Raw genomic sequence first — 23868 nt, 5'->3', positions numbered from 1 at the left:
AAAATGGCTGCTTTAGGGTGGACTCTTATTGTATGGGGAGAGGGGGAGGAGGAGAAGAAGAAGCGTTGGTTCTCATAGGCCACTTTTCGCTGCCTGAAGGAGTCAGGAACCAAGTGGTTGAGACTCAGCAGATTCGCACAACAGACATAATTCTCAGCTTACCGTCACCTTCCCTTTCCTCTCCCCACAACAGACACCCTGTGAGGTAGGCGAGGTTGAGAGAGCCCTGATATTCCTGCTCGGTCAGAACACTTTTATCAGTGCTGTGGTGAGCCCAAGATCAGCTGGTTGCATGTGGGGGAGTGCAGAATCAAACCTGGCTCACCAGACTAGAATGCAAAACCAAAAAGGGAAACCAAAACCCAAGCTAACCACCAAAAAAGCTAAGAACCAAGTTTGAGCTGCAAAATAATTTTTAAAATTTTCAAATATTTATTACATAAACTGCACAAATTCATTATATTAAAAATATAGTCATCATAATTTTAAAGCATCATATTTCTAACTACACATGGAATAGACCAACATAGAATGGACCAAATACAGTTTGACCCCGAGGAGACTTCCTCAGTGGTAAAATTATTTATTTTATTTATTTTTTATACCGCCATTCTTCCAATGGTTTCATAGTAGTTCACAACAATAAAAACATTAAAGTATAAAACATTCATGCAAAAACATTAAAACCCATAAAACCAACCCTTACAACAAATAGGTGATTGCATATTAATCCTTCTAATTTCCCCAATCCCCTCCCTCCCTGCTCAGCTGGAGGCCAAGTTTTCTCCCATTGGGAGTGAGATGCCATATCTGATTATACCTTGGGGGGGGGATCCTCAGATGAAATGCCGGGACTCCACCCTGGCCTCAACCATATGCTTGGCGGAAGAGCTCCGTCTTCCAGGCCCTGCAGAAAGCTGACAACTCTAGCAGGGGCCTCATCTCTTCCAGGAGCTCATTCCACCAGGTTGGGGCCAGGACCAAAAAGGCCCTGGCCCAGGTCGAAGCCAGGTGAATGTCCCGGGGGTTCGGGACAACCAGTAGATTCATACCCGCAGAGCAGAGAGCCCTGTGGAAAGCATAACCAACCAAGCGGTCCCGCAGGTAAGTGGGACCCAGACCGCGTATAGCCTTAAAGGTCAGTACCAATACCTTGAACTTGACCCGGAAGCAGACTGGTAACCAGTGCAGATGTCGGAGCACCGGCTGAATATGGGCCCTTCATGGTGTTCTAGTGAGGACCCTGGCAGCCGCGTGTTGTACCAGCTATAATTTCCGGATCAAAGTCAAGGGCAGGCCCACATAGAGCGAGTTACAGAAGTCTAGTCTGGAAGTGACCGTTGCATGGATCACTGTGGCCAAGTGGTCTGAGGACAGGTAGGGCACTAGTAGCCGGGCTTGGCATAGATGGATGAGTGCCTTCTGGGCTACTTTTATGACTTGAGCCTCCATGGAAAGGGAGGCATCAAAGGTCACTCCCAAATTCCTGGCAGCTGTTACAGGTGTTAGTTGCACGCTGTCAAAACATGAGAGGCATGCTTCCTGATCCTGCCCTCTTCTACCCAGCCACGGGACCTCTGTCTTGGAGGGGTTGAGTTTCAAAGGACTCTGTCTGAGCCATCGTGAGGAATGCACTCATGTATAAAATCAACATCAAGCTTGCAGGGTGGCAAAGAAAAATCTGTTTTGTGCTGCCCCAACTAATCTTTCTAATGTAAAGGTATCTGATTTGGAGCCCCCCCTCTAAAAAATGTACTTCCAGAGGCCACCACTCTCTGCTTTTGCCCAGCTCCTAGTCACCAGTGCATTCCCACGTGTGTTTTGTCTAAGGGTGAGACAGTCTATTCTATTCTCTATCCAAAGTCTCATGGAAGTGCATATTTCAGAAGATGCACAGGCTCTCCTGTAAGTGGTACAGGGACATAATTGCCTTCACATCACATGAGAAACATTCCATTTAGGCCCCAAGAATATATGAAAATGATTATTTGGCATCTCCTCCAGGAATCTGTGTCCATTAACTTTAAGATGCCGTTTGCTTTAGAAGCAAAGATCAGAAGAAACTGAAAATATCTCTAGCTCTTCTACAAGCACCTATGCAAGGAAATGACCCAGTTATAAGTTTTCTAATTTAAAACGAGTTAAAAAAAAAAGAAAACAGTATTTAGGTGATTCTTCAGTAAAGTCTGGGGGAAGTCAATTAAGACTACAAACTCATACTTTCTTAGAGAATTTATTTTAAATACAATGTTCCAGTTGGGAAGAAGAGAAATAAAAAATAAAAATTTAATATTAGAGATTCTGTCTAATACTTCTGCATGACGTGTATATCAAATCTGTGCTTTAGGTCAGTGGTCCCCAACCTTTTTATCACTGGGGACCGGTCAACGCTTGACAATTTTACTGAGGCCTGGGGGGGGTAGTCTTTTGCTGAGGGACGTTGCCACCGCCTGAGCCCCTGCTCCGCTTGCTTTCCTGCCGGCGCCCCTGACTTCCCGCCGCCTGCTGAGGGGTGCTGCCAACAGCAGCTGTACAGTGCCATGCCAAGGGGGAGCCCCAGCCATGGTGACTGCTGGAGAGCACCAAAGGTGAGCTGGCAGCAGAGTGGCAGGGCAGCCCCCGAGGCAGCAACTGTGGAGGAGGATGAGGAGGACCCACGGACCGGTACCAACTGATCCACGGACCGGGACCGGTCCCTGGACTGGGGGTTGGGGACCACTGCTTTAGGTAATATATTCAAATATCATGTTACATCACTTTCAACATGAACCTTCAACACTCAGGAACCCCTTTTACCCACAGACCTCATCTTGGCAGCTGCTGGCATGGCCTCTTTTACAACAACAATTTCAACAACTCTGCTGATTGCATCCCTTTTTTGCTCAAACTGAATCATGGTTCTGAGGCTCACTGCCTGGTTTGTATTCTGCTCCATTCTCTGGTGCTCTGCTTCAGATTCCATGCCAACTCGTCTGATACGGCTGTTTCCATTCCCTGCTCTTTGGCCCATCCTAGAGCAACAGGTATCTTTGTTTCTCTGGACTCTCCACTTCTGAGTTTAAAAAGGCTTTTTTTTTCATCTTTTGCTAGGAATGCCAGCCTCCAGGTGGGCCCTGGGGAACCCCCCAGGTTTATAACTCATCTCCAGACTACAGAGGTCAGTTCATCTGGCAAAATTGGCTGCTTTGGAGGTCAGGGCCTTTGGCATTGTACCCACCAAAGTTCATGTCCTCTTCAGGCTCCATCCCCAAATCTCCAGGGCCATTTCCGCAGTTGTGTACATCCAGCACGTTCTTGCTGCATTGACTTTTGGATGCCGACCCGAATTTTTCATCTGACGTTCTACATTTGTGGGTTTCTTTGGCACTTTCCAGGAGTCCATTCGCAGCTTGCATTTTACACTTCCATCGAGAAAATAGGCAGTCCAGGCTCCTGCTTTGCCTCCCTTCCCTTTTTAAAAAAGAATCCAAGCATGCATAATAATGTAATTGCTGAAGAAGAAGAAGAGTTGGTTCTTATATACCGCTTCTCTCTACCCGAAGGAGGCTCAAAGTGGCTTACAGTCGCCTTCCCTTTCCTCTCCCCACAACAGACACCCTTTGGGGTGAGTGAAGCTGAGGGAGCCCAGATATTACTGCTCAGCCAGAACAGCTTCATCAGTGCTGTGGCAAGCCCAAGGTCACCCAGCTGGCTGCATGTGGGGAAGGATCAGGGAATCAAACCCGGCTCGCCAAATCAGAAGTCTGCACTCCTAAGCACTACACCAGCTGGCTCCACCCCTCTACTTATTCTCCTGTCTTGCTCTCATTGCCAAGCTTCCTCCCCCTCCCTTCCCCCTCACTCTCCTGTGGGGAAGGTGCTCAAGCGCTCCCCTTTTCTATATGTTGTGTGGCTCATTCCCATCCCCCCAAAGCCTTCTTGGGAGCAATGCAAATTAAAAGACAACTTAAGTAAGGTGCCCAGTCGTCCCACATCTCATGGGACAATCATACTTTCTGGAGAAATGTCCTGCGTCTTGAGACTTTAAAAAAAAAGTCTCGCCTGGCCGTGGGCAGCCTCACAAGCCACTCGAACCAGTCTGGTTCGAGCTTTCCCCACTGGGTGGGCAGGATAGCAGGCGGCTGAGCAGGCTGGCCACCGTGGAGTAACAACAACAGTGCTCCAGGTAAGACCCGTGACGGACCCCGGACAAGCCCTCCTCCTCAGAGACAGGCCCCACCGCCGCCGAGCAGGAGCTGCTGCTGCCGCCACCCCCACCTCTGACATTAGAGTTGCCAGATCTCCCCCCCCCTCTCCCACCAGCAGCAGGGGATGGGTGGCAGGGTTGCCAGATCCAGGTGGGGTAATCAGGGAGATTTGGGGGTGAAGCCTGGAGAGGACAGGACCTTAGTGGGGTATAATGCCACTGAATCCACCCTCCAGAGCATCCATTTTCTGCAGGGAAGCTGATCTCTGTAGTTTGCAGATGAAGTGTAATTCCAGAGGATCCTCAGGTCCCACTTGGAGACTAGCATCCCTACTTGACACCTGTTGGGTGTATCCTCAAGCAGCCAGAATTATGTGTATGCCATCAAAATTCACAGTGCATCTTGGCTGTGATTTCTCCAGGGTAGCAGTTCTGGAAAGGCGCAGAAGGAGGGGCAGTCTAGAAATTAATCTTTAACTGCTCCTGTGGAGCGGATTAAATAAAAGAGTAAGGGCCCTGAGGGCAGGTCCTGTCTGGGATGAGGAAGGGTGCCCATTGGCCCCTTCCCCTGAACTAACAAGCGAAGGGCCCAATCAGTCCAGCTCCAAACTGGTTGGCCTGGCTAGCACCAATTGGGAGGTGCGAAGCCTCTGCTGGCCGCCGAGAGGGAAGGTAGGCCCGCAGCTCCCCATCACCTGGCCTGGGGGCGGGGGAAGCCTTCCCAACCACTGCAGAGCGCCATCACCAGCTCTCCGAGCCGGCGATCGCCCTCTCCAGGGCCTGTGGAGGCTTCTTCCCTGTGGGGCTGGAGGGAAAAGCCTCCCCAGGTCCCGGAGAGGCCAATCGCCACCTTGCAGAACCGGCAATCGCCCTCCCCGGGGCCTGGGGAGGCTTTTTACCTGTGGGGGGAGAGGTTCGGGGGGGGGGCAGCCCTTCCCACCTGCCCGGGCAGTGCTGCCAGGGCGGTTGGGAATGGCTAGTGCCCGCTGTATTTTTTTTTACAGCGGGCTTAATTACTAGTTTATAAATAAGTAAATAAAACCTGCAAAATGCTCCATTTCATTGCTCCTGTCATTCCCCGGGGGATGACATTGTGGATTTGGAACATGCTCCTTGTCTAAACCTTTGGGGGGGGAGGGGCTAAGCGAAAGATGGTATGAAAGGGGCAAGAAATGTTTGGGCAGCCAAAGAAGCCGTTTATCCTAGTAGCACATGTAGCAGGTGTACAGACCCCACGGTTCCAGGGGCCCCATGGTGCTGTGGTTATTTTTAGGTTGTTTTCTTTTTTATGTTTAAATTCAGGAAATTACTATTAAATGTTTTCAGCAAATTGAAGCTGTTGGTTACTTTCACAGTTCCAGCTACCCCTGAGAGGGGTTCCCCACTGTTACTTGTGCTGTACCAGTTGTGCTCTGCTCAGGCCCCACAGATCTTTAAACTGGCTCTAGTGCTATAGGCCCTGAAACTCCTTAAACTAGGCCTGGGCAGTCATCTCCCAAAATGCAAGTGGCAGAAGCTGCATGAGCAGCAAGAGGCAGGCCTGCATCCATTTGAAGTGGCACCACTTGCTCTTTCTAGGTGAGAAGCACAGATGGCATTGATGAAAGAGCTGGGCAAAAATTTATGCCAGATATGTGTGGGGGCTTAAAGTGTAAATAAAGAACATGCTCCTAACTCCCACACAACGCCTTCAGAGACACCTGCTCGGCAACTAGTTGTTCCCATTCAGGCCTCTTCTCTGAGTCTCAGCCAGATCCCTGAAGGGCTGACCACTGAATGATGCTGCAGTCTCAAAGAAGAGACACTGGCTGTGGATCCTTTTGCTGCCTCTTTGTGAGAGACTTTGGATTCTAAATAAGTAAACTCTGAATTAAAGTTTCTTTATTAGAAATACAAGCATCTACTTTGAAGGCATAATTAAAACTGACTCACAAAGCTTAGGGGAGGCAATTTAGGGGCTCCCCTTCCCCTGGGAACTCAAACCAGGCACAGTTCAAAGGAAGTAATAATATGGAGATAACAATCCAGGCTTCAGGCATGGTAAGATTTGGGAAACAAGGAAACCAAATGAGGAGAGGAACAGGGGACAATAAGGGGGAGGTGAGGAATGTTTGGGGAGATTGGTTTGCATAAGATACAACAGCAGAAAATCAACCTTGGGGTGTCAAACAAAGGCATCTGGGTTACATCAGGGCATATAGGTCAGGCTAACTAAACACACTGAATACAAAAAAAATATAATCATGGCAGAAATACATGGGGGTTTCTGACACTTCTGAAGGACTTCAGATTTTAGAAGCATAGGACTTCCTTCCAGCTCAGTTTTTGTAAAGGGTGTTAAAACATCCACTGCTTCAACAGGGTGAGTAGAAAAGGCTTTGGCTCCTGAGCCACTGACGGCACCCTCCCGAGTTCATCTTAGTGTCTTTTCCTTTTCTGCATGTCTACACACAAGCAGCAAATAAAGTAGATCTACAAGTACAAGCATCTGGGAATCCTGGCCCATTTAGGGTCCCCAGATGATTGTACAAGAGTGTTTAAAGACACAAGGGAGCTACACACACTTTTAAGTGTTAGCCGTGGGGAAACACCAATATAATTCCAAATGCACCCTCAGGTGTGCAGCGTCCTTGAATAAGCACAGTTCTTTTAATTCTGGAGCAAAGAAACTGAGAATTCCTTTCTAGGTGGCTAGAACTGAGCAAGAGACTCAAGGTAATCTTCTCTCAATAGCACAAACTGAAATGAACTTGATTCCATTCAGTTTAATTCCCACTAGAGATTTGTTGCTGAAACTCCAGAGGGCAATCTTCAGCCTGCAGCATCATCAGTTAAAGCTTTTTGGCAGGCCTGCTAGTCTGCTCCTCCCCACTGTGCAGACACAGAGACAATTCTCCTGTCTCCCTACCCACAGGTGGGAAATAGGAGAATCATCAGAAATGTCTGTGATGTCTGAGTTGTCAAGGACTAGCAACTGTGATGTTTGAATGGCAATTGTAGTAGCTGAACATGAACACTGTAATCCTCATGAGCCATTCTGACAGGAATACTCTCAGGCCTGCTGGTGTGAGTAATGCCAATATCTAAGGGAACTGTAAGAAAGTACAACATTCTGTGTACATTTCTGAGACAAGATTTACAAACTCAGGTCATTGCTAGCCTGACTAAGTAGCCTGACTACGACATTCACTGGGTGGCCTTGGGCAAGTCATGGTTTCTCACACAGACTTATTTCACGCACTGTTGCCAAACTCCAGATGGGGCCTGGAGATGTCCCAGAATTAGAACTGATCTACAGAATACAAAGATACTTTTCCCTGGAGAAAATGGCCACTGGGGGGCGGGGGACAGGGATTCTATGGCATAATATCCTGCTGAGGCTCTCCCCAAACCACACACTCTCAAGCTCCCCCACCCCCCAAGATCTCCAAGAGTTTCCTAACCAGGTGCTGGAAACCCTAACTTCACAAGGCTATGGTGAGACTAAAAAGGCTATTGTGAGCCTTTAAAGAAGGGCAGAATGCAGTAAAAGACATAAGTAAAGGAAAGCAGAGATATACAATAATTATTCGCTGTCCTGATCCCCCACAAAATAGAACAAATACCTGTTCTAATTTTCATGGGATTTTTGTTGTACTATTTTTAATTATAATATTTCTAAAATACAATGAAAAAAGTTTTTATTATAAACATTCTATGACTTGTCATGCATATGATAAGCCCTACTTTACTTCTAATTATTACCTTCAGGTTTTTGCTTGAAATGTTTTATAAAATGCCATGGACATTAGGGGGCCTAAATAAACAACAACAAGCATAAGAACATAGCTTTTAAAGCATAAGAAAAGAAGCCCTTATAAGATAGGGCCATGCTGGTATGAGGGAGGCAGAGGCACGAAAGCCAGGAAGAGATGTAGCTAAGCATGAAAACTAGGCATTTGAGCAAAGAAACCCTTCTCCTTATGCTGTATAACAAAATGCATGCACTTTCACTTCCAGCAGAAACCTATCAAATAGTGACCTTGGCTGCTGCCTACATTATGCATAAGATAACTTCCCCAGCCATTTCACTTGATTCTTTCGTGTTTGGGTGATAGGTTTCAAGGTGACCCCTCATTTGCAGCCTCCTGATTGACTGAATGGCAAAACAGATGGTGAGAAGCCGCTCTGATTTCATGCAAGCCTGTTAGATAAATGTGGGGGCACTTAATTTCACATGCTTCATGCAAAATAGGCAATTAGCTGCCTTGCACAGTCTTGAAATGCATACTCCAGGCAGCTGCCCAGGTGTGCTTTTGCCTTCTCGAAAGATATGCATACTTTGTACATTGTATGATGAGTTTTGCAGCTAGATTTTTGAAAGGAACATGTACTTCTACCATGAAGGTGTCACAAACTGCTAACACATTAGCAATCATCATTGTTTGTATCCATTTCTGTATTTACTTGTCCTAGGGAGTGCAAATGTGTCATCTTTTTATTAGAGCTATGGGGTACAACTAAAGATAAACCCAGGAAAAGAAACTTCTTTCACTCTCTGCCAAATTGACATTTGGGGCTGGTTTTTGATCAACTCCTGGGGAAGCTTCCTGAAAAATTATGCTACTGTATTGAGCTATTTGGAAAGGTTGTGAGGCACTGTTGTGAGGCACACCATGTTACATCTAGCTCATAAGTGCCCCCTCTGGCAACCTGGCCATGCTGATTCACACAACTGTGAACTCCAAACTGGACTACTTTAATGTGCTGTGTGTGTGGCCTCAGAAGAGATCTCCAAAGCTTTGATCAGCACAAAATCTGGCAGCAGCTCAGCTGGAGTCAGTTGTTCAGAACATGTCACTCCGGTACTGAGTCAATTGCACCAGTTACCTGTTTGCTTCAGGGCCCTATTCAAAGGGATGGTTGTTACCTTTAAAACTCTTCACAGCCTGTGGCCTTCATATTTACTGAACTTCATTCCCCAGTATGCTTCCATGGACAGCTGTGCTCTTCTAACAGTCTTCCCTTTGTAGTGATCCCTCTCAGGACTGTCCACTGGCATCTATCAGGGCAGGTGCTTTTTCTGTGTCAGGATCAGTTCTTTGGAATGGTTGGCCCAAGTGGTGTGACAGGCTTGATTTTAAAAGACGTTCAGTGGAGAGAAAACTCTTTTGGCAAATATGGCTGCACTGTTTTTATCTTGCTAGTTTATCATTATGTTGTTTATATGTGTTTGCAACTAGTCCCTGGACCTTCCAGGCAATCCTGCATTACCACAGACACCATCCTGGAGGACCCTTCACTTCATTTTGTCTCCTGATCATCTGTGCCTTTGCTCATGCCAAGCACAGAAGCTATTTTTAATGTTCTTATCTCTGCCTATTTTAATACCTGAGCACCTGGATGATAGAAATGTTATAATTTGACAGGCCTTTCTCCTCCAGCTTGGGCTGATGAAAGATTATTTTAAATTTCAGCTTCATTCATTTGATCTGATTTGCAGCAAGGGGATGTGATTTAAATACCAAACAAACTCTGTCTGCAGGCTGCCCAGATAAGGTCAAAGAACTTAAGGATCCTGTAGTGGAACTCATCTAGTCTGCCCTGCAGGCCCTGTTCCACACAGCCCTCCAAGGTTTTCCCAAGGCTTTTCTTTCGCTCTCAGGTAACCTGCCACTGCCACATGACTTTTGTAGGGAATTTCACAATGGGAAGGTCAGGACTCTCAGCTGCCTTCCCATATCTAAGGTCTTTCCTTTCCTGCATACCAGTGTCTGGTTACCATGATAACAGTTTACAGCCTTGTGCACCCCTGGAGATATAGCCATTTGCCAACTATCAGCCTTCACCCCGGAGCTCCTTTTACAATAGCATGTCCAAAACTGTGGAGGTCAGTGTGGAATAGCATCAAAATCTATAAAATGTTTATTTTAAAAAATGTTCACAATCATACTTTTAGCATACCACCAGATTGAGCAAGGGATTCAAAAGAAATGGGTAAAACACAATTCTTCTGTCCCTCTCTTTATACTTGCCCAATAAGATGTTAAAATATAGGACAGCCTCCTTAGCTTAGAAAGTTGCAAACCTCTACAGAGTTTCCATTACCTGAAAGCTTACTTCACCTGTCCAGGCAAACACATGGTCCATGGCTGTCTCCTCTAGACCTCAGTTAAGAGTTCTGTCTACTCTGATGGACTCCTTGCTCCCCTGAGTTTTATTACCTCTCTTTTCCCCACCGACTGATCAAGTTAGGCCAGGTCACAGAGGCTTTCCCTGAAGTCTCCTGAAATTCCTTCCTGAAGTTTCTCCCCCAAATTTTGTATGAAGGTAGGCTGAGGTAAGTCCAAAAAGCAATTGAACTCATTTCTCCCCTTTCTGCCCAGAGATAGGGGGGGGGGATTTAAAACTCAGAGGTAAGGTCTTCCTCACTTCAGACCTCCAAAGAAAACACACATTTCTTCACAGGTCCGTTTTTTTCTCACTAGTTACGCACGACAGGGTCAGTTCTGTGTTAAAATTCTTCCATGGAGCAGCAAAACAAAATGTAAAACTGAATGGTGACATACAGTTGTCCATAGTACATTCTGCCTTATCTAGTCCTAATCATTTTTCCCATATCTTCTGTGAATTATTCATTCAGGACTAGATTTGTGCAAGACTATGCAAGAAGAAACTATGAGCTCTTATGAGCTCCTGGGCTCAGAACTCTAAACAAATGCTTGGCAGATAGATCAACTAAGATTGAAATTGTACAGAAGAAGTACTCAAAGGTTGAAGGAGCTTTTATTTATTTTTTTCTTTCTCATGGATTTCACTGCATTCCTTCCCACTATTGCTTGTTTTCAGTGAGGGTATCTTGATTCAGAATGTAGCACCTGAGTCCTAGTCTCTGACTGATAATTGTTTATGCCTAACAATAGTCTTTCCTGAGGCACTTGCCTAAATTCTGTGATCCAGACAACGAGATGTAATGACAAATGAGAGGCAGAAGGGTGACATCAACATCATATTCTATATTATTTCTTATCCAACCACGTGAATAGTTCAAAAAAGAAGAAGAAGAATGGTGCCATTGTTCAGGTGTTGACAGTTCTGTAGATGTGTGCACCAGCCTTATAAGGTGTCCAGCCCAGTAAGTCTATTCTGATTGGAAGTACCAGTCTCAGGCAGAGATTCCCAACCATACTCACTGAAATATTTTTATCTGGAGCTACTGGATTTGAACCTAGGACCTTCTGTGTGACCATAGACCCTTGAAAGTTTGTTTGGACCTTTCTTCTTCAAGCTGTGGAACGGGCTGCTGTGTTCTGGGCTGAAAGTGTGTGCAAAGCAGGAGAGCTGAATGACTGAGAACAGGACAAGGAGCTTGTCTGCCCCCCACCACCACTACCTCTGAGGAAGCACTGACCGCTCGTCCCCGTGAACCCGTTTCTGTCGTCTCTCCCAAGATATGTCGCAGTCCTGGGGCGGTCCACAAGTAGCCATTGTTCTGAGGCGTAGAAAACAGGTGGCAGGGTGGAGGCACGGACTGTGGGAGACGCGCTGGCTCTGGCAGCCAGGTGTATCTGCGAGTAAAGTGGCGAGCGGGCAGGGACGGAGGGCGGGAACTGTAGGGGCCAGGCCAATCACGGAAACTGGCCGCACCCTGATTGGCCCTATTCCAACTCGGACATCCCAGACACTCTCCACCCCCTGGACTGTTTCACAAATATTAAGAGGACCAACGGATAAGGATAGTGTTGAAAAGCATCTGCTCCAAATTGTGGACTCAACTGAGAGGTGGGTTCATTCATACCCATTTCACAATGCAGATAGAAATGAGCTACCAATGGCTTGTTTGCCAAATCTTCCTTTACAAAGGCAATTGTGGAGCTGCAAATCAATACATTTGGAATTAAATATTGCAGTGAACACTGCTCTAAGTTCCTTTTTTGCAGCCTGGCCAATGTTACTTTGAATTCCATGACAATTTAACATTGCACCCCAATTGTTCATTTATTGTTCTTATGGCTTGATTTAATGGTAATCTCTTTCTCTTTCTCTCTCTCTCTTAGAAAAGCCACGGATGAACAGTATCCTTACCTCTGCAACTGAGCCCTACGATCTCTCCTTCTCCAGGTCCTTTCAGAACCTCTCTCACCTCCCACCATCCTATGAGTCTGCAATCAAGACTAACCCAAGTAAATATTCTTCCCTGAAGAGATTAAGTAGGTGTCTGCTCATTTCATTACCTTGCTGTTCAATGTGCATGGTTAGGATATGAAGCCAAAGCTACTTCTCTCCGCAAGTTGGAATTAGCTGATCAAAGAGCTCTTTTGGGGACATATACAGTGAGGTGGTCCCTCAGATACCCAGGTCCCATACTGCATAAGGCCTTAAAAGTTAAAAACAACACTTTTAATCTGATCTGGAAGTCAGTCAGCAGCCAATGCAGCTGCTAGAGAACAGGTTGAATATGGGTTTTTCATGGGGTCCAGGCAACTGCCTTCAGTACTTACTGTAATTTCTGGATCAGGGATAGTAGGAAGCCTACATATTTGTTCAGCTGATTTTGCTGGTTTGCTGCAGTCTTTTCCATATGTGATAAGATCTTTATGGGAAATACTCAGCTGGGAGCACAGCTGAATGTCTTGTGGATGAGAAGCTGCAAGTTTTTTTCAGGTCCTGTACACATCAACACCATTTTCTTTACCTTGGTTCCTTGGTGGGAGGGTTAAAATGGGTAATATTTATATTGCTATGATATTGGAATAATTAAATGCAGCAGTGCAACAGCATATCAGTTCCCAGTTTTCTTTTTGGTAGGCAATGGCAAATCACATTTGAATGTCTCTTGCCATGCAACCCCATGGGGTTGCTGTAGGTTAGCTATGACTTGATAGCAAAAACCCCTCTCCTTATAACTCTGCAACCAAAGGGGCTAGAGGCTTACTTTTTTTTAAAAATGAAAGCTAGGAACTAGTACATTATTGAAATAAATTGTTATAGTGTTATAGCATTATAAGTATTAACATTTTTAAAACGTCTGAAAAAGCCCACCAGTGGCAGGAAGGAAATGGCAGCCATGGAGAGCTGAGGCAAGGAAATGAGAGGACAATTTATACATGGATATTCTCTTGCAGCTGCAAGAGCTGCACAGAATCATGGATTCATGATGAGATCCAGTATCCTTTCTTGGATGCAAACCTGAATTTGTAATATAATTAGCTTTGTTTTCTACATTCTATATACTCAGCAAATAGGGAAACATTTTGTCATATTGTTGACCAAAAGGAACCGCACTCCAAAATCTTCCATAGGACCACTAAGTCCTGTTCCAGTCATTGCTTAACATTGCAACAGCCCTGATCCTTGGGGGGGCATGTAGGAGAAACTGCCTCAAGACAACAGAGCTTACAGCCAAGTGATACACTTTATTTGATTCATAACTGCTAAATTGAACAGATTTTGGAGCGGCAATCATTGAGGAAGAATCAGAAAACAGGAGAAACCTACCTGGGACCCTGTTCTGATTGCCAAGAAGTTGAATGATTAATATACCTAATAAGAGTGGATGAAAGATTCATTATTTTGGCCTTTTGATTTCATTTTTGGATTATCTATAACATTGCAAAAGCTCTGATCCTGTGGCATTCTTGGAAAGGGTTGAGGATCAATGTTCTTGCATTAAATTATAGGGTATAGGGGAAGGGTTCATGACCTACTTTCACACAGAAATTAAATTCAGTCCACAGAATCTCTGGCGTCTAGGCTGGAAAGAGACTTTGGAGACTCAAACAAGAGAGTACCAAGTAAAATGGGCCAACATCTTGATCCTGTAAAGAGCAATACTTTATACATAGTTGAGTGTTCCTCACCTTCAGAGTTACATTGTTTTCTTTTCAGGTCTTCTGTGATACTGTAAAATAACCCAACATTTTGATATATCCCAAACACATGGAGCATTCCAAAAGAAGATCCTATTTTTCAGCTTTTTGTGCCATTTATTATTTAAATTGGTTTGCAATAATTGATTGTAAATAAAAATTAATAAAATTTTGATTGAAAGGCAGCTTCTGCAGACGTACCTATGTTTACTTTTCCCCAGTGGACTGTGTGTAAAAGAACACTCTTCTCCACGCCTCTGATGAAGTGAGCTCTGACTCATTAAACTTTCTGTTCCAGTTAATGTTGTGAGTCTTGTAAGATGCCATTGGATTTGTGTGCATTACACATCAGAAAGGCATGTCCAACAGGTGCCCCTGAAGATGCTACTGTCCAGACTATACATTTCGAGAATCCCAGGAAGCATACATTCTCTGCTTTCACCCTTGCTTGTGACATTTTAAACCTTAGTGTGTTTTTGGTATCTCCTTTCTGCTCACAGCTGACAAGGATGCTGAAGAATACTACTCAAGAAAGAGGCACCTTCCTGACCTAGCAGCCAGAGGGACTCTCCCTCTCAACGTCATCCAGCTATCCCAGAAACAGACCATCCAAAGGGAGCGGCCACGGCGTGTGATACGGGCCATGTCCCAGGACCGAGTGCTGTCCCCAGAAAGGGTTATGCCTGAAGAATTCAGCATGTCTTATGAGCGGATCCTCTCTGATGAGCAGTTATTGTCCACTGAGCGCCTGCACTCCCAAGACCCGCTGCTGTCTCCAGAGCACTCAGGTTTTGGAGAGCAGTCTATGTCCCGGGCTTTGTCACACTCAGACGTCTTTGTTTCGACACCTGTCTTGGATCGTTACCGGATGACTAAGATGCACTCCCATCCCAGTGCCTCAAATAACTTATACAACACCTTGAGTATGAACCAAACATCTGCCAAGCGCCAGGCGTTCGCCTCCAGGCGGCACAACACAGTGGAGCAGCTACACTATATCCCAGGACACCACCATTACCGCACAGGTAGCAAGACAGAGGTGACTGTTTGATCAGACACTGTGCACAGATAATCCATATGGACTGGGGTGGCATCAGTGCCGTACACTGCAGTGGCCTTATGGCCAAGATGACCTCTAATCCCATGTCTGAAAAGACAGACTCTTCCGACAGTCCTGTCTGTGTTGTTTTGAAAACTCATCTACATGTTATTGACATGAAGGGGAAAAAACCTGAACCGAGAGAGATACAGATAAGAGTTCCTGACACGCTCAGTTTCTGTCAAGGAAAGCCATAACAAGATGATGGCTCCTTTCAAGGGCTTGCTTGCACCTTCTCTCTACTTTTGAACAAGACAGGATTTTGAAGTCCTTCATTAATAGCAGAGAAGCGTCACTTATACAATTGGTGTAATGAGGCAAATTTCACAAGCTCCAAAGCTGGCATATTGGGATCCTATTGGGATCCTTATATTCCCCAGGTGTTGAATTTTACAAAAGACTCCTTGACTAATGACAATCCCAGCTGTAATCCTTCCTGTACCTTAGGAGGTGGTAACCCATTTTCATGGATTTTTGGTTCTTTCTGGTCCTTGGGAGAAATTCCACTGGCCAGCATTATTACCACTGAGTAGCAATGGTGGTTATGGATGGGAAACCACATTATTTTACATGTAACTATAAAATAGAAGTATTCCAGTGCCTATAAATTGTCAGCCATCTAGATGGATGAAGGAGTGAGATGGATTTGTTTATAAGCACAATTCTGCCAATAAATGTTCGCCAACCCCCATCCCTTCTTCCAAACATCCTCACCTGTAAATCCCCAAAATGTAAAATAAAAGGGGGAATGGGACAGAATTACTTCTCAGTAGCAAGAGGCACCCAAATGTCACATGTTTTCACACAGCTGAATACCATTCCATTTTTTGTCTTCAGGATGTTGTTCTCCATGAAAAAGACACAGTAGTGTGTGAGGGAAACAGCAACCGTAACCTGATGATCAGTTTGTGGAAAGTTGGTCACAGTTCAGTCTGTGCTTGATTCATTACTGGCTCATACCTTTCCCTATCCATGTTCTGCAAAGGACTGGCGCCTTTACGGGATTCTCTTGGCATCCTCCTTTCATCAAATGGCTGCAAAACATTTGGGTATGTCAGACTTGCCCATCCAAAAGATGCCTGTGCATCTCATATACCAATTGGGTACATTGTACAGCCACTGTGAAGTGGTGTTTAGACACTGAGTGTCTGTCAAGTCTATCAAACAAATATTTGCAGGTCCAGCATTTGTTGGACTTTGTACAGTTGGGAACAGGTTTTAATTTTAATTAATACATATAGTGAAATGCCCCCATCTCTCCACTAGGAAGATACCCTGATTAAATGGTGGAGGGAGCATGAATTGGTGAAATATTGATTTGTTTCATTATGTACTTTTAAACCCAGACACATGATGGTCTGCACAACAGCATCCGGGACTTTTTCATCTAATAATACTCCATATACCAGGGGTAGCCAAACTGTGGCCCTCCAGATGTCCATGGACTACAATTCCCATGAACCCCTGCCAGCATGTGCCCCTGCCATATACTTTAACAGTCTAAATGTGTACACTGATCACACTTTCCTGGTATTCCTGGCCTTCCCATGACCCTTCTTGAAATGCCAGATATCCATACTGCTGCCAAAGTGCAGGGTGAGGAGAGGGCCATGGCCAAAGCTCTCCCAGGTTCTTAAACTGGGCCATCTGGCCCTCCTGAGCAGCTCTGGCGCTTCCAACATCTCTTTGTGCCAAGATGCCCATCTACCTCCCTACCAAGGTGTGCCCAGAAGCAGGCAAGGCCAAAGGTAGACTGCGAGCTACTGCCTTCTTGGTGCCAAGTCTTCTGAAAAAAAAAGATGCCAGCATCCCCACCCCTCCCCCTATGTAACCTTTATAAAGAGGGGCAGGAGCAGTGTTTTCATCATCAGATTTCTCTTCAGACAGCTTTGCTCTTTGGACTCTGCACAATTCAGAGAGGCACACATGTGAAGATGACACCCCATCACTTTGCAACAACAGGACTTTGTTTACAGCACCAGCAAAAAGCAGCCATCAGGCTGCTTTTTGCTGGCATTTTGTGTATGTAGACCACGGACTGGAGCCATTAGAAGCACTGTGCTTTGCTTAACAGAAACTGGGCTGGGAAGGAACAGAAGACAATGGCCATTTCTAGCTGCTGCTTGTGTCCTGCTTGCAAGTCACAGACATGAAGTTTATTCCTGACTGTAACGCACACGAGTCAGGTCATAGCAAGGCAGGAGAGAAACAGCCTCCTCTGAGCACTCTGTAACTTGTATCATTTTATAACTTCAGCCTAGCTTTCTCAAAACATCTCCAGCAGTGAGCAATACAGATAATACGTTTTTGACAGACAAGAGAGATAATTCTGGGTTCCTGTCCAGAAGCATAAGAATCCTTTGCTATCTTGAATCTCAGCTATATGGGGGGGGGGGGCGGGGGGGTTCAGCATGTAAGAGTTAGTGTTGGTTACATCAGTGACATATGTGTAGAAATCCTTCACTCACTGAAGCAAGGTTGTATTACTTGGCCGGGACAGAACTGGTTCTGGAATCATAAGAGCAATGTAAATGGTATGGCTAGGCCATGGCATTTGCCTATCTCTGTTTTCCAAGGTGGCCACAATTCTGTCTGTGCTCTGTGCTGGTAGGAAATGTGCAGATTCTCTTCTGTCCAATGCTGTGTGGACAGTTTTCAGGATATACCACCTGTTCTGCTGCACTTGAAAAAAAATCTGTAAAGCAGCATCAGTTTCTCTGCCTTGCTTATCAGATCTCCTTTAATGTTCAGCTTGGCAACCAGTTGTTGGCAGGAATTCTGTGGCTGCACACGAGCTGCCACCGAATGCCTGCTGGATAGCCCCCAACCCTGCAGAGGTGTTTTCCATGCTGCCTCTTTAACTTGTAAAGTGGGGTTTGGTTTCTTGACAGTTGAAGTGCTCTATAGTAGGGGTAGTCAAACTGCGGCCCTCCAGATGTCCATGGATTACAATTGGAGGGCCGCAGTTTGACTACCCCTGCTCTATAGGATCCCCATCACTTCCTTGTGCACAATAACCTCTGAGCTGTAGTGGGATCCCAAGTGAGATCCCTGGTATCTGGGATGCCTAAAACACTGTGGGTTGATGGGTTCAGTTGACAGCTACAAGCAGTTAGATGATGGGCAGGATATTGTTTGGTTTGTCTTAGGAGCAGTGGCTTCCATTTAAAGCTGTGCTGTGGCATCCAAATTTGAGTTCCTCAGATGGAGTTCTTGTCCCAAATCCACTTTCAGCTGGGTGCAGAGCATCCTGATATCTTGCCCTGACAGCCCAATAAAAGTAAGAACTGCTACCATATTGCTTTGGAGAGGAAAACAAGTGCACTAACATGGTTAGCAGCATAGGCAAAGTGGCCTTCAAGCTCTAGTAATACTTAATCTTTTATGTCTTGTCTTAACAAAATTGCAGCAGTGTGTACCTAAATTAAATATTGCATTTTACCTAAATACATACCTAAATTCCACCCTCAATTGCTGGAATTGTGAAAACTCAGCCTCATGTTAAGCTTGCAGAGTTCATCATTGTAGACACAAGTTCAGAGGCCACCAAGCAAAGAAGGCAGCATTGGTTTTTAAGCTAGGAAGTTTTGCATTATGCTGTTACTGCAGCATGGACAGAAGTTGAGTTACCAACATGGCAGGTGGGGTCTTGGTGGGAAATAGTCCTGAAAAGCAGCATCCTAGATATTCCTTTTCCTCTTGTGACCTAACACTTTCTAAAGGGTTCTACAGCCATGACTCAAAGCAGTATTTCCCAGCATGTGGGTCACAACTCAAAAGTGGACCGTAAAGATTCTGAAAGTGGAATGCAGGCCAGCCCCCCCTAATGGCATCTGTCCAGACCAGATATTAATTTCCTCTTGCTTGGGGTTCATAATGGGGACAGCTGCGCCCTCTGTGTGATGGAATGCTGAATGGCTGTCAAGCTCATAATTTGCCTAGGGCACCAAATAACCTTGGCCCAGCCCTAGATTGGTCACTGTACAAAGTAAATGTGGACTTGTGGAGCACCATACCAAAAAAGCTTGGGAACCACTGCCCTACAGGTTTTCTTTTTTCCTTATATTCTTCTACAGACCCCAGAACCGTGTCCTTAGAAGGATAGAAGAAAATGTCCTTTCACTGGTCAGAACACAGAATTCCTTTGTGGTTATCCAGAAAATTTTCAGCTTGAGGGTAGTTTTGACTGCCTAAGCATATTGGGTTTGTGGTTTGGAGGTGGGCAGATGGGAGCAGGAAACATGAGCTGCAACCCTGAAATTTCCATACGTGTACAAGACAGAGTCTGGATGCAAATGCTTGTTGTTGCCACAGTTTAAGTTTCTGCTATAACCAGTTGTAGGGTTTAACAAGGAGATCCAGTTTAAATTGAAGAATAGGCTTACTGGCCTGTTCAGCCTGCAGTACAAACTGTAAAGCCTCTTCAAGCTGCAGGGGCAGTTCTTCCTGCACCCAATCACTTGGCTGTTTAAATCATCCCACACCTCATACAGGGCAACCCCAGCTTTGCCAGTGGGTGTATACTCACCAAGCGGCAGTCAGTCTTGGCTCCTTAGAGAGTGTACCTTTATGTACGATACCTGCTGCAGTCACACATGACACAGGGTACGCACTTAAAATAGCTGAGCTGCATACAGAGAAACGTAATGTGTGACAACGTTCTAAGACTGCAGATGTGACTGATTCTTCTTGTAATGATGACATATCCTCATGGCCGGTAGCAGTTTTGTACAGCGATTCTTCTCTACTAGTTTTTGTTCAGCGATAAATTAGATCCTGGGTGGAGGGAGAGAGAAAGAATGCAGACTGAACTAATAAATAGTATAATCCATCAGCATAAGCAAATGGGCAGCTGTCCCTAAAAGAGAGAGACAATGTGCTATTTTAATGACTTTTGGGTACTACCTACATGTATAGGAGATTTTTCTTTCTTAAAGGCTGTGTTTCACTGAACAGGGCCAGTTCCCCCCCCCCCCCCCCCCGCAGTGTATTTAGTGTTCCCTCTTTAAAACTGCAGATTCACTAAGGAGGCAGAATTGGCTTCAAAAGCGTAAACATCATATTTCCCATCCTCAGATTTAACTGTGAACTGCTCATCTGCTTACCAGCACCTTCAGGCCTTGCAAAGAACAAAGTGCATCCTGAGGACCTACATACTGAGCTGCCTACACGGAGCCTTCACTGTAGCAAAGATCAGACCGCTGCTGCTGAACAGCCCAATCATTTTTGTTGGACAGGGGGTGGGGGGGAGTATATAAATGGAGTTGGCCCAAAGAATAAAAATGAGGAATTTCATCCTTTCAGGTGATAAAATAAAGTTCTTCAGGTTTCACCACAGAATTATTAGCCTTGAGATACCAGCCTCTTAACTCACTTCAGTTTCTCATTTCTTTTCATGATCGAATAGTTAATCCCTCAAACTGAAGTGAGGCGAAAGGAAAAGAGCACTGCTAACAAGCCTCCGTTTCTGGGACATCTTGAAATAAATAACGATGTAGACACAAGTGTAGGCTGCTGTGCATGGTACCCTTCCTTCAGAAGGCCCATGGTTGCTATGGCTGCCAGAGGGGCAGTGCCAGAGGGGCAGTGGGGCATCTAGATGGCAGGTTTCCCCACAATTCCCCTGACCCATGCCCATCATGGCCATTCTCGCCCCAATATTGGGAGGGGGCTTTTCTGGGGGTTCTTCTTAACCCAGTAATTGCCATACTGGTATACCATTTTACTCTCAAAAAGTTCCTTGGTGGAATTCAAGGGGGTGACTGTTGCAGGAACAGGAGACAGGAAAATCCATTCCTTCCCACTCTCTCAGCAACCAGCCCAGCTTTGTTGTGATCTTTCCCAAAACATTTCAGCATAGCTGAATTGGGAAACATTGCCCGAAAAGTCAATGAAAACCCAGGTGTTGTGCCAAAATGCTGGGGGAAGGCAGGGCTGGGGGAGCACTTCCCAAATGCATGGAACCCAAGGCAAGCCACCAGTGAGGGAACCACCGTTATCTTTGGTATGCAGTGGTTGGTAAAAGTCATAATTCAATGGGTAGGCAATGACACCTCAGAACTGTCTGGGGTGGAGAACTGTAATTAGAATACCATGTGGTTTCCTGTCCATATGAACAAGAGCTGTTGATTCAAAACAACAACTGTGAATCAGCTACCTTGGCTATCCCTTGACTATGTGACTGGTATTTTCTCACCCATAATACTGTCCTGAAGCTGAGTAATATTAGCACAGATAAAAGCTCTACCCTGTGGCTCATTAATTCCCCTGTGTTTTCTTAGCAGAGAAGGAGGTCAGGCCTCCGCCAATGAATGCTCTTTGATTCCTATCAGTAGTGTGTGTTAATGTTTCCTAGAGGTGAGAAAAGCTCAAGAAATCAGACTAAATACTTCCACTGAGAAGTTTTAGCAATAATTTTGGATTGGGTTGGTCCTCAACTAATAGCCTCTTGTGTGTTGTATGTTCAGTACTAATTAACAAGATGATTTAGTATTGTATCTGAGGTATCTTCACTGAGCTGTAGAGGCAGCAGGTGGAATAAATTAAACAAGTATTTCATCTGCAGAAGGCCTTGAGGGAAAGCAAGAAAGACAGATATATTCTGTTCTAATAATATTTTTGTAAATTTGGGGGCGGGGAATAAAAGTCCCATTATCTCATTACTTAGCCAAATGCCATTTGGTGTCTCTTGTGACCTTTCATGACTTGTGGAAGCTCTCACCGTTGGTGCAAGCTGTGAGACCCATGCTGTACTGTTGCTCTCTAACCACGTGCTTTGTAACTGCTTCTTCAAGCCTTCATCCCACAAGCTGGCGCAAGTCCTTCAGTAAGAGTTTCTCGCCTCTAAGGAAGTCAATTCTTACTAGTAACCAGCTTTATATGGGGGGAAATGAGGGGGGAAATTGAATGTCCAATCCTTTTTTGTGCTTTAGCCCACTTTATGGAATCCATGTTTATTCTCCAGTAGTTCTGATGAGGAAGTACATTCGTATCTGTATCTTTGCACAGATTCTTGGTTACGCATTAAGCTTCAAGGCAGCAGTATTTGACTGTTTTTCTCTGTATTATCCTTGTTGTTATACTTACCTGTAAAAGCACATTCTGTAGGTACTGTAAACAAAACTATTACCAGTTTAGTAAAAATTTAGTCTTAAGGATTTTTTCCACTTTTGTCAGTAACAAATATTTATGGATTCAGAAATAAAGCAATTTCAACATTACTTTCAACTGTTTCTTTTTTGCACACATTAGAGCAACTCAGAGACTGTCTTTGCAAATTTTGTAAGCAGAGATCAAGAGACAGATGCACAGACACACATATATACATATATGTAAACACAGGTATATGTACTTTTTGAAGAGCAGCTATTACATCTAATGCTTCAAATGCTAAAATGCCATTAATCTACTTATTGTTAAAATATGATATCTGTATCTACCTTGTTTCCAAGGAACTCAGAGCAACACGGATGGTTCTCACTCTCATTTTACCCTCACAATAGTTTTGAGGCTGGGAATGATTAGCCTACCAGTGAGTTTCAAGGTAAAGTACTGAAATATATTCAAGTCAGTGATGAAATTCTGAGGGGCACTGCTGCCTGGCACAATCTAGGTTTCTCTGAGGGAAGGCATAGATGCTATATATAGAGGGATCCCGTCAGGGATCCATCCATTCCAACTCTCTGTGTCACACAATGGTTAAAATGCAGGTGCCAATAAGAAGTCTACCACAGGGGTCAGAACTCCAGGAGTCCTTCCACTGTTGCCCCCCAAGCACCAAGAATACAGAGCATTACAGACCCAGTATATCTTGTGGCTAATAGCCACCAAGGGACCTCTGCTCCATAAGTTTATCCAATCTCCTCTTGAGGCTGTCTATGCTTGCAGCTGCCACCACTTCCTGTGGCAGTGAATTCACTCTTGGGGTGAAGAAGTACTTCCATTTATCTGTTCAACTGCCTATTAATTTCATTGAGTGCTCACAAGTTCTTGCATTGTGAGAAAAGGGGGGGAGTATGTCCTCTGTCTTCTCTATCCTTTGCATAATTTTATAAACCTTTCATGTCACCCCATAATCACCATTTCTCCAAACTAAGCCTTTCTCTTTGACCTTTCTTCATAAGGAAGGTGTTCCATTTCCTTAATCATTTTAGTTGCCCCTTTCTGTCCTTTTCCCCCATGTTATAATATCTTTTTTTAGGTGAGATGACCAGAACTGTACACAGGATTCCAAATGGGGCCACCCCTTAGATTTATACAGGGGCATTATGATACTGGCTGGTTTGTTTTATTTCCCTTCCTAATAATCCTCAGTAAAGCATTTGCCTTTTCTATTGTAGTCAACATCTTCAGTGAGTTATCTACTCCAAGTTCTTTCTCCTAGTCAGTTACTGCCAATTCAGACCCCATCAATTTATATTTATAGTTAGGATTTTGGGTTCCAATGTGAATTTTCCCATGTTGAACACCATTTGCCATGTTGACACTCATTTGCCCAGCCTCAACAGCTCCCTCTGGAGCTCCTCACAGTCCTCATTATCCTGAACAACTTTGTCATTCACAAAGATAGCCACTTCTCTACTTACTCCCAACTCTAAATAATCAATGAGAAAGTTAAGAAGCACTGGTCCTAGTACTGAGCCCTGTTGTACCCTCTGTTTAGCACATCCCACTGTGAAAACTGCCCACTTATATTTACTCTCTGTTTCCTGTTAATTAACCAATTTATAATCCAC

At 44.8% G+C, this 23868-nt stretch overlaps 1 protein-coding gene across 5 annotated transcripts in view; it reads left to right on the top strand.

Moving 5' to 3' along the window:
- SHISA6 (shisa family member 6) overlaps positions 1–22353 on the top strand; it is a 413188-nt gene extending 390835 nt beyond the window's left edge. For 4 of the 5 annotated variants that reach the window (XM_077327469.1, XM_077327464.1, XM_077327465.1 and 1 more), the window contains 2 exons: positions 12223–12375; positions 14535–22353. In XM_077327469.1, coding sequence (XP_077183584.1) covers positions 12223–12375; positions 14535–15085 — 704 coding nt within the window. In that variant the 3' untranslated portion in view covers positions 15086–22353. The remainder of the gene's footprint in view (positions 1–12222; positions 12376–14534) is intronic. The other variant, XM_077327467.1, reaches the window with a different exon arrangement.
- Positions 22354–23868: the final 1515 nt, after the last annotated feature.

The sequence above is a fragment of the Paroedura picta genome, chromosome 3 (genome assembly GCF_049243985.1).
Source record: "Paroedura picta isolate Pp20150507F chromosome 3, Ppicta_v3.0, whole genome shotgun sequence".
In the NCBI taxonomy this organism is placed as follows: Eukaryota; Metazoa; Chordata; class Lepidosauria; order Squamata; family Gekkonidae; genus Paroedura; species Paroedura picta.
This window is presented reverse-complemented; position numbering and strand designations above follow the sequence as displayed.